This window comes from Aulonocara sp. 'chitande type north' Nkhata Bay, linkage group LG7, assembly GCF_057382095.1.
Source record: "Aulonocara sp. 'chitande type north' Nkhata Bay isolate Kocher_YH1m ecotype deep benthic linkage group LG7, A_spYH_male_GT1.1, whole genome shotgun sequence".
NCBI lineage: Eukaryota > Metazoa > Chordata > Actinopteri > Cichliformes > Cichlidae > Aulonocara > Aulonocara sp. 'chitande type north' Nkhata Bay.
Genome location: NC_141350.1, coordinates 27,745,070 through 27,758,564, shown reverse-complemented (window position 1 = coordinate 27,758,564; position 13,495 = coordinate 27,745,070). Strand labels below are relative to the sequence as shown.

At 39.6% G+C, this 13,495-nt stretch overlaps 2 protein-coding genes across 3 annotated transcripts in view; one reads left to right on the top strand and one right to left on the bottom strand.

Moving 5' to 3' along the window:
• aass (aminoadipate-semialdehyde synthase) overlaps positions 1-2,731 on the top strand; it is a 115,554-nt gene extending 112,823 nt beyond the window's left edge. Inside the window, exons 22-24 of the mRNA XM_086299781.1 lie at positions 1,888-1,976; positions 2,062-2,238; positions 2,404-2,731. Of these exons, the coding sequence (XP_086155907.1) occupies positions 1,888-1,976; positions 2,062-2,238; positions 2,404-2,522 (385 nt within the window). The 3' untranslated portion in view covers positions 2,523-2,731. The remainder of the gene's footprint in view (positions 1-1,887; positions 1,977-2,061; positions 2,239-2,403) is intronic.
• A 2,580-nt stretch (positions 2,732-5,311) lies between these two features.
• The window catches only part of LOC147325318 (receptor-type tyrosine-protein phosphatase zeta-like), a 96,450-nt gene continuing 88,266 nt past the window's right edge, over positions 5,312-13,495 (bottom strand). For both annotated transcript variants that reach the window (XM_086299779.1, XM_086299780.1), the window contains exons 29-30: positions 11,823-11,958; positions 5,312-8,080 (exon numbers count right to left, since the gene is read on the bottom strand). In XM_086299779.1, the coding sequence (XP_086155905.1) occupies positions 7,928-8,080; positions 11,823-11,958 (289 nt within the window). In that variant the 3' untranslated portion in view covers positions 5,312-7,927. The remainder of the gene's footprint in view (positions 8,081-11,822; positions 11,959-13,495) is intronic.

Sequence of the window (13,495 nt, the reverse complement as noted above, 5' to 3'; positions counted from 1 at the left end):
TTCTTTTAGTCAACTAAAGCTAAGCTGTCTCTCTCCTATTGTGTTTTCAAGATTTTAACAAATTTCCTTTTGGTACCATCTCTCTCATAGTGTCCATGGGTCCTTTAAAAAAAGTCTTCAGATATCTCAGAAACTAAATCACTTTTCACTTTCAAGCCTTTCTGATTAATAGAAATGGGGGAAAGGGAACAGTAGAATAAAAATGTGAGGGACGTCAAGACTCTTGAACCTGAGAATGGCTGCCATGTATGTTAATATTTTTTTCAAACCAGGATTAGGCTCTATATACTACTGAGTCCAGTGGCCTTATAATCTAATTAAAAAGTCTAATGACAACAAGGATCTGTCCTGTGTTTGCAAAAACAGGCCTGTCCAGTAGGACACAATAAGAAAACTGCACTTGGGCCTGGCCTCTGTGCACAACATTTCGCTGATTAATTTATGGGTCAGTCAGTCATTTGGGGTTAAAATGAATAGTTTTGTAAATTTTGTTCATTTTGAGCCTCGTATCTAGTGTATGCACACTGGCAAATAACTAGCAGTTTCACAGGCAGATCTATCGCTCACTCATTACATACGGTTTCAAAACACGAAGATGAGGGAGGCTTTAAAACAGTACTTCATAAACCAGTGAGTGATGTCACAGCGCCTTTTATTGTTTATACCAGCGGTCCCCAACCTTTTTTTACGCCACAGTTTAATGCCAGACAATATTTTCATGGACTGGCCACTAAGGTGTCACGATAAATACAACAAAATAAAATGAAGCGACGAACTGTGGTACTTTGTAAATATAATAACTAGTTGTGTAACTTTATTAGCAGCGTCCTACTGAAATGCGCCAACAACACTGAGAGTCACATCCTCCTCTCTGCCCCTTAATGCTCTCTAGTTGCTATGGTAATGCGTAAATATTTATTTCAAAATAAGACCTATAACTACAACACGGGAAAAGACCCAGGGAAACCGAGTTAACAATAAAAATCCTGACAGCCATAAATTTCACACCCGAGCCTAAATTCTCACAGTACCAAACAGGCCACGGACCAGCCTGGGGGTTGGGGACCACTGGTTTATACCATCTATGGTTTATACTGAAGCTAAATGCAATGTTAAAACTCCCCTTATTCAATATATTTGGCCAGTCTGAAACCATGTGAAGGTAAAAGCTTGTATCATATTGTCAGTGTGTGAGAATTGGCACCTTTCAGAAGAGTCTCGTCCTTATCAAGTCAGAAAGTGATTATCAAAAGTATAAAGATGAAATGAAGCCTGAAATAATTTGAATTGTTTTGTCATTTGGTGGAATCCTGTACTACTTTAGCAGACATCCAAATATCTGGTATATTCTTTTGTGATTGATACTGCTCTTCTGAGTTTGCGTTGTCCCTATACACAGCGCCCCAAGAGCAAGGCTATGCATCTTCTACACACTTATTACTGCCTGCCTAACAAGTACACCTGAAGTGGTGTAGTATGCACAATCATCAGTTTAAATTAGCTTTTCCAAGGGTCTCTTCAGACCAAGGCTTTCATGCTGTCATTGTTCTCACAGTTCTGGCAGTGAATGCAAGAGGGTCACACTGGCATTGAAATGTAAATTCCTCTGATGGTAAAGTGAACTGTTGGAAACATTCCATCTGTGTTGTTAAAGGGTAAAAAGCAAGCCGCTTGCAGCTCACATTGAAAGACTTGTTGTTCATTTATTCAATTCACCAGCAACCCAGCCACAAAAAGCAAATGCTCATCTCTTTAGATGTAGCCAAGGACACGTGGGCTGCCGCTGCAGTGTGTAGGGTTATTAGGGCAGAGTAATTATCTTTCGAGCCTTAAGTATTGTTTTGTAACGGTTATGTTATTTTAATAACCATTTTTTTATTTCTGCAGCTTAGGGATGCTTGGCGATGAGCTAGTGCCCCATGCAGAGAGCATTTTGGCTGCCCTTGCAAAACATTTGGAAACTAAACTTTCATTCGGTGAGCTCATTAATACCATATTAGAAGAACAGGAGTATTAAATGTGACACCAAGTGTAAAAAAAACTATTGCCTCTTGTCATCAGATAAGGGAGAAAGAGACATGATCATTCTGAGAAACGATGTGGGGGTTCGCTATCCAACTGGAGAACTAGAGACCAAACACATCAGCCTGGTGGTGTATGGCGACCCCACCGGCTTCTCAGCCATGGCCAAGACTGTTGGATACCCAGCAGCCATTGCTGCTCGGATGGTTCTTAACGGTTAGTGATTTCACTTTTCAAAAATGTTCATTTTCGTTGGTCTTTCACTTTACAGAGAGCATTCAAACTATGTTCAAACTAAATTTAGTCACCAACCTCATTCACTGAATATTAGATAAATACTTGAGAATATAATGTTACCGGCTCTCTATACTTACTTTGTAGGTGAAATCAATACAAAGGGTCTGGTGGTTCCAATGGTGAAAGAGATCTACGAACCAGTGCTGGCCCGGCTGAAAGAGGAAGGACTACACTTCATTTCCAAAAGCACCCTGCAGGAGTAGAGCTACAACATCAAGAAGAGCAAATGACTGTAAATTCTAATCTTGTCTACATTTCATGTCATTAATCGACCTTTAAACTCTTCAGACAGATTCTGGCTCACCTACCTGCTTTCATTCTGAGTTTATAATAATACTCTAACATGCCTACCCAGGAAGGTTGTTTGCTCCCTGATTTTTTGAATTCACAATAAAAAGTTATCTGAAGCATTGTAGATTGTTTTGTTTACCTTGTTGTACCTTCTTGTGTGGGCAATCTTATTTCCATTGCCAAATAATGCTCCCAGTACCATCTGATAAATCCAGCAATTTCTTTTATGTATGTGCATGTGTGTGGTTGTTACCTTGACAACTGTTCTTTCATTCCATTTCAGGCTTGGTGGAGGTGTTAAATTCAGTGCCAAGTGCCTTTATCCTGCATTCTTTCTAATGGCTGCCAGAGGGCAACTCCTCTTTTTGTGTGTGATTCTATTGAAGTCTAGAATTACCCTCCTGTGACCTCAGCGAACACTTTACTGACTGATAACAGTCGATAGTTATTGAAAGCAACATGAAGCAGATTTTGTCCCCTATTAGAGTCACAAGACTAGTGAGAACTTTATGTAGTGGTTAACACATTTAACTTACACAAGAAAGATCTCTGCTTGAAACTGGTAGTACACACAAATCCAGCTTCAAGGAGTCACAAGCTCGTGCTAACTGAAGTCACTACAGGACTTCATGTGATGCAGTTAAGTGACCAATTAAATAAAGATAGCGGAGGGCATTACACAGCAGTTGTTTTGTTTGCTCTCAATTTTGACAGCCTTATTAAAGATTAATGTCAGTTTTGTACATGCGCCAGATAGCTTTTCTTCAAATTCTTTAATTCTCACTCGCTTTTGCAACTTTGTACTTTTGTGTTACTCGCAGCAACAACTCCACCTCATTGTTAGTCCAATTAAAAAACTCGGTGCTTTTCTTTGACATTTTGGCACGATGTTTCAAAGAGCTGGAAAGTAAATAAATGGCTGACAGAAATGAGGCAGGCCAAATCGTCTTGCGTTTCACGCATGCACAGTACTGGAACGTGAGCGTTTTAGGCGTTTCAATGTGGACGCACAACTCTGTGAAAACGACTGAAAACGGTAGTGTGGACGTGGAGCGTTTTCAGACGACTGTGACTATGGAGGCCAGGCCATCAGGCGCAGCACTCCATCACTCGCCTTCTTGGTCAAACAGCCCTTACACAGCCTGGAGGTGTGTTTGGGGTCACTTTGCTATTGGAAAATTGGCGGCAGCATCTCTGCTGGGGACAGGAAGAGACTGAACAGGGTGATCCGAAGGGCCAGCTCTGTTCTAGGATGCCCTCTGGACCCAGTGGAGGTGGTGAGTGACAGGAGAACGGCGGCTAAGCTGTCATCCCTGTTGGACAACGTCTCCCACCCCATGCAGCAGACTGTGACAGCACTGAGCAGCTCCTTCAGTGGGAGACTGCGGCACCCACGGTGTGGGACGGAGAGATTTCGCAGGTCTTTCCTCCCCACTGCTGCCAGACTCCATAATAAAGACTTTAACTGATCAAGCACACACATCCATACATATGCAATAATACTAAGTGCAATAATCCTTTCTATCATCGTTGTATTTTTACTCAGTTGTATATAGTATTTGTATTTGTATTCTATTTTTATCTTATTGTATATTTATTTTATTCTACTGTATATAGTATTTTATTCTATTCTGTACAGTTGTGTACTGTATTTATTCTTATTGTATTCTAATTTTTGCCTCATAACTTTTGCGCTGTCCACTTCCTGCTGTGACAAAACAAATTTCCCACGTGTGGGACTAATAAAGGTTATCTTATCTTAAATAAATGATCGTCCAACTAAACACAAACTGGATGGCATGTTGCTGTAGGATGCTGTGGTAGCCATGCTGGTTCAGTGTGCCTTCACTTTTGAATAAATCCCCAACAGTGTCACCAGCAAAGCACCCCCACACCAAAACACCTCCTCCATGCTTCACTGTTTGAATCATGCATGTGGAGAATATCCACTCACCTTTTCTGTGTTGCACAAAGACACCGCTGGTGGAACCAAAGAGCTCAAATTTGGACTCATCAGACCAAAGCACAGATTTCCACTGGTCTAATGTCCATGCCTTGTGTTTGTTGGCGCCAACAAATCTCTTCTGCTTGTTGCTTTTCCTTGGTAGAGGTTTCATTTGACCATAAATGCCTGAATCGTATAATCGTCTCCTTTGAACAGTTGATGTAGAGATGTGTCTGCTGTGTGGCATTTATCTGGGCCAAGCTCCCAGGCCTCTGGTAGAGGACCCGAGCTTGAAGGATAAACCGCCCGCAGGGGCGTGCTGGGTGTTTATTTATGTATGTATATATATATATATATATATATATATATATATATATATATATATATATATATATATATACACACACACACACACACATATATATAAAGAGAGAGAGGGGGAGAGAGATACATACTATAAGATCAGTTTTAATGGTCTACCATGTTCCCTAAGGTGCACGGAGCCACAATATGCAATGTTTACGATTTAGAGTCGCTCGTCCTCTGTAGTGCGAGCTAGAAGTACCACATGGTATTTTTAGGTGGTATTTTTAAGGTGGTTCAGTTTCATGTGTTCATGTTAAATCTGTTAGTAACAAGAATATGACACTGAATAATAACAAATGGTTTTTATTTGTCTTTTTGATTGACCTTCACAATAATCAAAGATTTGATTAGTAAAAAACAATCAGATGGTTCTGATATTTTGCTTTATAAAATAATGATTGCATGAATAAAATTATTATGTGAAGTATTTCTTATTCATTTTTTATAGATTCGGATTGTCACAATTCAATTATAAATGTAATAGTCTGGTTTTTTTTTTTAATTTCTTCTTCGTTGGATTGTTACTATATCCATAACTGACCTTTTTTATTTTTTAAGCTTTTTTAAATTTTATTTTTAAGCTTAGAGCACTACAGAATCCATCGGATTCAGCCATGTTGATAGCAAAGCCGTGCAGGTAGGTGGAATTCTCTTGTTTGCAAGGTATTTGGGTAAAGTGAATCTTTTCCTTCATTCTGAGCATTTTTAAGCTTCCAACATTTTGCAGAAGACCTTTTCTCCACAAGATTTCCTTATTCATTGGTGTTGTAGCTTTGAGGCCTTGGTGTTCGTAATGCTTGGATCTTAGTGCAAACAGTGCAGTAATTTAATTGCAAATGCGCTAACATTTAAATCAATTGAGAATCCATCCACTGAGAATTTAATGTCAACTAGCCAGGATGATTTTTTTTATGAATTTTAGGGATACCATTATATTCAATAGAATTTGCTGAGAAAGCTCAGAATGAAGATTTGAATTAAATTCCAATAGAAATGAATCATGAATGAAGTGCACTACCAGCAAAATAATAATTATTATTATGCTATAGTCCTTCACTTCCCAACCACAACGGGAACATATCACCCACAGACCCAAATGGAAGAGAATTATGACGGTCTACAGCTGCAATCAGTTTTCTTGTTATCTTCAGAACTTTCCACACTCTTGATTTGTCCATTTCACGCACTAGTTCTCCCTTACTTATCTTTTTATTGATTACTTACTTATCTACCTCCCATTGGTTCCCTGTAAGGCTGGATATCAGTGAGCTGAAAATCATTCTGCTAATCTACCGCTTTGCTAATTGGTGCTTAGCATGGACTTAATATATCATCTTGACACCAAAAGAGGCCAAATGATGATAAAGGCTGCAGCACACTATTTCTTTTGCATCAATACACAGTATGTACATGTTTACAATTATGGCTGATATTTGTCAGCACAAAGCTTTAAGATATTAAAAACAGTTATTGCGTAATACAGACTTTTGCACCTGTATTGCTTTTTGTGACCTTTTTATTTGTGACATGGTTCTGATCACTTAATTAGTTGAGCTCAACTCTTCAGAAAAAGATGATCAGCGTTTTTGCTCCTTCTTGATTTAAAGGCAGTTATATAAAGTAGGGCACCAAGCAGAGACCAATTAAGTTTGTATTCATGAAAAGTCAAAAATGCAAATTAAAATGTGGATACGTCTGGACACTGACCTATTTTCTGTCCTGAAAAGGCACATTTCTTACAGTGTCTTAGCCTGGATTAACACATGCAAAGATCAACTGAAATAACCAGGGATTAGTCCATGACTCTGTTAAGGGAATTGTATTAATCCACAGACAAGAATCATCATTAGAAATGGAATTGGGTATGTCTCCATTTTCGGTGTTTCTTGATTCGGTAACATCTCTTCTCTGTCAGGCTCACAGAAGGCTGTTTCTCCTCATTTTTGTTCCTTTTGTCTGGACCTTGTGACCTTTGACCTGCCTCCTGTTGGTTCTCTGTAAGGCTGCATATTAATGAGCTGAAACTCATTCTGCTAATCTACAGTTTTGCTAATTGCTGTCTACAATGGACTTAATACATCATCTTGGTACCAAATGTTTAAATTGGAAATTTCCAACATCACTTGTATGCAAAACAGTGTATTTAACTAACTTCTGAGCAAACCTCTAATAGTTCATGTGTCTGTTGCATCTTTGCAGGTATATTTGTGGTTCAACACACAGTAACAAAACACTCTCACAGGCTCTCTTTGGTGTTCCTTCCCTTATTTAATCCCTTAGCTAATAAGCCAGCAGCGATTCCTTTATAGCTAAAAAACAAACCAAAAAAACAAAAAGGTCAGTACCCATGCATGACTGTTACAAAATCCATAGTATAAAAGCAGCTAGGCAATTAGAATTAAACCCTTCAAAAATAAAAGCAAAGGTGAAAAGCATAAATAGAAATTTGGTCCATTCAGGGTATTATTATAATATTATTTACAGTACATTAATCTACTATTCGATACCCTTATTTTATATTTGACTGCAGCATGCTACACCAATTTAAACAGAATTTACATTTAACAGAGCAAGTACTCTGTTAAAGACACATTAACAAAATCAATATTGAAAGAGTCTGACAAAGAGTCTTTCCTTTGACCTTAGCATTTGATGTCAAAAGATGCAGCTTTTCCCTTTTTCCCCACATTTGGCTCAGCGCCAATAAATATAAGATTGGCGTTGACAGTTAGTCTCAGGGCAGTACAGCATTAAAAACATTGAACAATTAGTCTACAGCTCATATCACAGTTAGAAATCCAAGATGAGCAAAAAGGCACACATTACAAAACTGTATAGAGGAAACTCATACCAGTCTCAATCTACAAAAGGCAGAGTCTTGAATGACAAGATTTCTTGAGTGATTGTAGCAAGAGTCTGGATTCACTAGCAGCTCTGTTGGTGGTTTCAGGGAAGGGACGAAATGCTGTTGCTCATTTGTAAAAGTGTAGTATTTTTTTGTTGGTTTTATTTATTCGTTGGTACCAGGGATTCAATGCTTTCAGCCATGCTGGTGGTTTCCGTCACGATGGTCCCGTTAGCGTCAAAGGACTGAGTTTTCTCGTCTTCTTGTGTCCCGATGAGACTCAGCATGGCTTTGTACAAGAACTGGTACTGCTCCTAGAAAATGGGTAAACAACTCATTATATGTTCATTGTACAGTTTTGTGTGTTTAACTAACCTGCTGTGCATATTTTTCTACTCTACCTTACCACTCGCAGTGCTTTTTACAACCTGCCACAATCACCGATCCACTTCTTTTTCTGCGCTTTCTATCTAACATTTACACACACAATAGATACATTGGAAAGCAACTTGGGGTTATCTTGCGAAAGGATATTTGGCATGCAGACTGGAGTAGCCAGGAATTGAACCATCAACCTTCTAATTACTAGATGACCTGTACATTTGCGAGGTGGCTCAGGAGGTAGTGCTGGAGCCTATCCCAGCTACTACAGTGGGAGAGGTGGGATACCCTGGAGACAACCACTCACATTCACACCTATGGGCAATTTAAAATCATCAGTTAATCTTACCCCACTAACTGCATGTCTGTGGACTGTGGGAGGATCTGGAGTACCCAGAGAGAACCCACACAAACACAAGGAGAACGTGCAAACTCCACACAAAGGCTCTGGCCAAATGGTGTAGTTGAACTCTGGATATTCTTGCTGTGAAGCAACAGTGCTAAACACCAAACCACCATGCTGCCTTGCTGAAAAAAGTTTTTCCTGAAAAACCAGTTCATACATTTGTAGGCTGGACTATTGTAACTCATTATTATAGGACTCTGCAAAAAAAAAATCTCTCTTACTTGATCCAAAATACTGCAGCAAAAGTACTGACCCTGTTAAATCCAGAATCTAATTTAAAATCCTTCTAAAACAACTAGAATTTACAATTCAATTGCAAAACGTTTTTTGCAAGGATGTGGAACACTGTGGATGTGAACAAAGAGTTCTAGATAAACAGCTTGTTTGTGTACAGTGAAAACAAGTGTGCCCAATAAAGTGGCAGACACTGTAAAAGTGGTTTGTTTGTTTGTTTTAAACATACTGAAAGTTGTCAGATGTTAAAAAAAAGAGAGAAATATGTCCCTTGCATCCAAAATTGTCAGTACAAGAGAAGTAAAAGTGCAGACTGTAAGCCACTGACAGACTTCCTGACAAAACACATGACAGCCACTGGTAGGTGTGCCCCTTAGGGGTGAGGGAGTAGGACTATGACACAGGCCAACCAATCCGCAATTGATATTAAAATGAGGGAGGCATGACATGAGAAAATGGCCCCTTTTCTCTCTGTCATGCCTGTAAGAGAAGCACTTTGCACTCCTCTCACAAAATGGCTTTAAAATGAGGCTTCTCCATATCACATTCAGATCAAATGTGATATTTATGTGTTTTAAAAACCGTGAGCATCCTGACAAGTTGTTGTCCATATGTGTGGGTTTTTGGTATGTGTGGTGCTTAAATTGAGGTCAGGAGAGCAAGTTAAAAACTGAGGTTATTTTCTTTCTCTCCAAAACTGGTTGGAGAAATTAGTGAATAAGAGTGAATGGGAGCACAGAATGGCATTCGTCTGAAACAAATGGCTCCAGGTCAAAAAGTATATTTATTTTTATATGCTCCACAGGGCTCGCAAAATCGCTAGCCCGACATCCCGGGGCTAGCGATTTTTCCAGTCGGGCTACCAAAATCTATCTCTGCCCTGCCCGTCGGGCTATCATAGGAAGGAAAAATATATGTCAATGCTTTTGCATTCTTTCGGAAATTTCGTTTGAATTTGCGCTTCTTTTTTGCTTTCACTTTGCAATCGTGCGAACTGTGTATAGAGAGCGACAGCACTGATTGGTGAGTGACGATAATTTGCGCACCAATTCCTCTGACATCGTCTTATCAATCGTTAGCTTACTATGCAAACATGACAAGTGAAATCTCCCGCAGCTTAAACATGTGAGAGGTTGATCGCGCAGAGAATCGCTGAGCTTATGTGAGTGCGTGTGTAAAAGCAGCAGGATTTATATTTTAGTTCTGCTGAGCCAAATAAGACAGGTCAGGGTGAAGAAGTGACAGCCAAAGAAAAGCTTACCACAAAACGGAGAAGTTATGACAAATGAGACTATAAGGCAAAAAGAAAGTGCAGCTTTATGGTTTCATGGACAAAATAATTTCTGTGGCTGCAAAATGACGAGCTATATAACCGGGGCTGCACATAAGTGGTCCGCAGGTGCGCATTCGCTGTCAAAATAAAAAACGCGCACAAGATAAGAAGTTGCAACACGTGTTTGCGTACATAAGATTTTCTGGAGGAGGACAGACATTTATTTAGAACTCTTAAAGATGTCGAAGAAGCTCCTTTAAGCAATTACTTTGGTTTTCCTCCACCTCCAAAGAAATGTCAGAAGGAGTCCGAACCACAAAAGAAGCACGTATTCTCGGAAAAGTGGTTGCAGGAGGTGAGCTGGCTTCAAACAGATGATGAACGCACAGACATGTGGTGCGGAATGTGCCGTGAAAATCCCACTCTAGCGGACAAAAACAGTGCTTTTTATATGGACGCAAACGCGCGTTGCAACTTCTTATCTGGTGCGTGTCTTTTATTTTGACAGCGAATACGCACCTGCGGACCACTTATGTGCACCCGTGTAAATAACATAATGTTCTGCCGGGTGTGTTGTTGGTTTTCCCTCGATTTCTGAGTCGACAAGCGCCTTTGTTACTGGGACCAGTCATTTTAAGAAATGCCCCCATTAGAACCCATGAGAAATGCAAGAAATGCATTATTGCTCAGTCTGCAATATCTTTCCCAGAACAAACACCAATTGCAAATAACATACTAAAAATAAACCTGAAAATCAGTTTAAAACAGCGTACTATGTTGCAAAGAGTGAACTACCACTGGCACAATTTAGCAGTCTTTGCAAACTTCAAAAAGCAAATGGCCTCGATCTTGGTTCCACTTGTTTCTTACCTGTGATTTCAGTGGAAATTTCAAATTCAGGATCTGACACAGACTGATTCATGTCCTACACAGTTCTTACAAGTTCATAGAAACTTCTGTTCAATTAGAACCAAGTATTTGAGTTGATGATTGTAATTTTTATACAATGTTATAATTTGTGTTTCAACAATTTTTTGATTAATGTTTTGTTTCCTTTACAATATTATACTTTAATGTATAATATTGTAAAGGAAACAAAACGGGAAACAAAACATCAATCAAAAAATTGCTCTCTTTTTTATTCAGGCTACTTCAATTTATTTTGGGCTACCAAAAACTGAAGAGTCCCTGCCCAAAGGGCTACCAGGGATTTTGAAATTTTGCGAGCCCTGAAGCGCTTGGGATCTTTTATGCATTATTGTAGGATCTTTACAATATAAAACTTGAAGGGATTGTTGCCACCTCAAGGTGGCAATAACATTAACATGAATTGACAATTGATGAATGAATTGACATGTTGGTACCCCTTTTGCCACCAAAACAGCATGAACTCCACTAGACCCTTGAAGGTATCTCCATGGATCAGACTTTTTTTGTCCAGTACAAAATAAGTGCTGGAAAAAAACAATTGCTTATGCTTGATTAGATTGAGAATTTGGAGGTGAAGTCAACACCTCAAACTCATTGTCGTGCTTCTTGCCGTTTCACTGTTGTCTCCCTACTGAAAAAGGCCACAGCCATTAAGGCATATTATACCCTTAAACAAACAGAAAAAACCCAACATTTAAAGAGCCTATTACAATAAAAACAGCTGCCTTGTTGTTTTGATGCTAATTATATATTTTTTAAATATTCAAATTTAATGAGGTACACTTTACAGCATTACATTACAATAAAATTATTGTGAGACAGACAAACTTACGATGTTGTTGAAGGTTCCAGGTCTCATGAGATTCATCAGCCTGGCTACTTGGAAGACATCCACTGACGCTTCGGCATCCAACTGGCGAGTCAGAGACGAAAGAGCACAGAACAGTCCTGCTGTAAACCCACCCACACTAAAAAACAAAAAACAAAATAAATAAAATTATATGGGCATGTGGCTCCAACTTCTTGTGTTTTCTTTTTTCCTGATTTTGCTACTACTTGGCATAGCTACATTATGTCCGGTTGGTTAGCCATTACCACTTTGTCTGTTTGTATCTGGAAGTCCCACAAGAGCTTAGCCTGGTCATTCTCAGCCACCTTGGGGAGTGTCTCCCATTTTGACCTTGGGAGTTCTAGGCCATACTCAGTACATGTTCTTGTGGACTAGGCCGCCACTTGGTTATGGCGTTCCATGTATGCCCTGCCTGCTAGCATCTTACACCCTGCAGTTATGCTGGATTGTCTCAGGGGCATCTTTGCACCTCGGGTCTTGCCTGGTGTGTTAGACCCCAGCCTGTATGGATCTTGTGCTTAGAGCTTGTTCCTTTGTTGCCATGATTACTGCCTCTGTGATGTCTTTCAGTCTAGCTAACTACTGGTGGGATTTCTCAATATCCCTTCTTCTGTTTGTCGGTGGTACATGCGGGTCTGTCATCATGGGAGCTCTTGCTCTTCTTCTTTCTCTGGTTTCTGCTGCCTGAGGTATTCACTAAGCAATACTATGTGCCCATCTTCCTGATGTACTCATGGATCTTTGTTGTGTCATCCTGGATAGTAGTTCTGATACTCACTAGTTCTTGGCCACCTTCCTTCTGCTTAGCATACAGTCTCAGGGTGCTGGATTTGAGGTGAAACCCTCCATACATGGTAAGGAGCTTGATTGTCTTGATGTCAATGGCTTCTATCTTCTCCCTTGGGCCTGCCAGCTTATTGATGTCTGATAATAAGCTGGCAGGGCGTATGTGTTGATTGCACGAATCTTGTTCTTCCGATTCAGCTGACGCCTTAGGACTTAGGTTATTCTCTGCTGATATTTGGTGGCTGCAGCTTTTCTAGTGGCCTTTTTATTATTCTCCAGTCCGACATCCAACGTCTCTCTTTATATATCTATATCTATCTTATCTATATACACACACAAACACACCCACACATACACCCACAACTCCCATCTCCACTATATACACTATATTGCCAAAAGTATTTGCTTGTCTGCCATCGCATGCATATCAATTTGTCTTGTCTTCATTCCTAGGGTAAATATTATGTCAGCCCACCCTTTGCAGCTTCAACTGTATGTTTATGGGAATGTTTGACCATTCTTGTAGAAGCGCATTTGGGAGTGCCACGGTCTGTGGCTGCAGACCATGCAGCTTTTTATGAGGACCCAAATGCAGACAATCAAAGGCAAAAATTGATTTTTAACAAAAAGTGTAACCATTTACAGTGAGGAGCATAAGTATTTGAACACCCTGCGATTTTCGAAGTTCTCCCACTTAGAAATCATTGTGGGGTCTGAAATTCACATTGTAGGTGCATTGCCACTGTGAGAGACAGCATTTAAAAAACAATTCAGGAAATGACATTGTATGATTTTTAAAGAATTTATTTGTATTGCACTGCTGCACATAAAAATTTGAACACCTGGCAATCAGCAAGAATTCTGGCTCT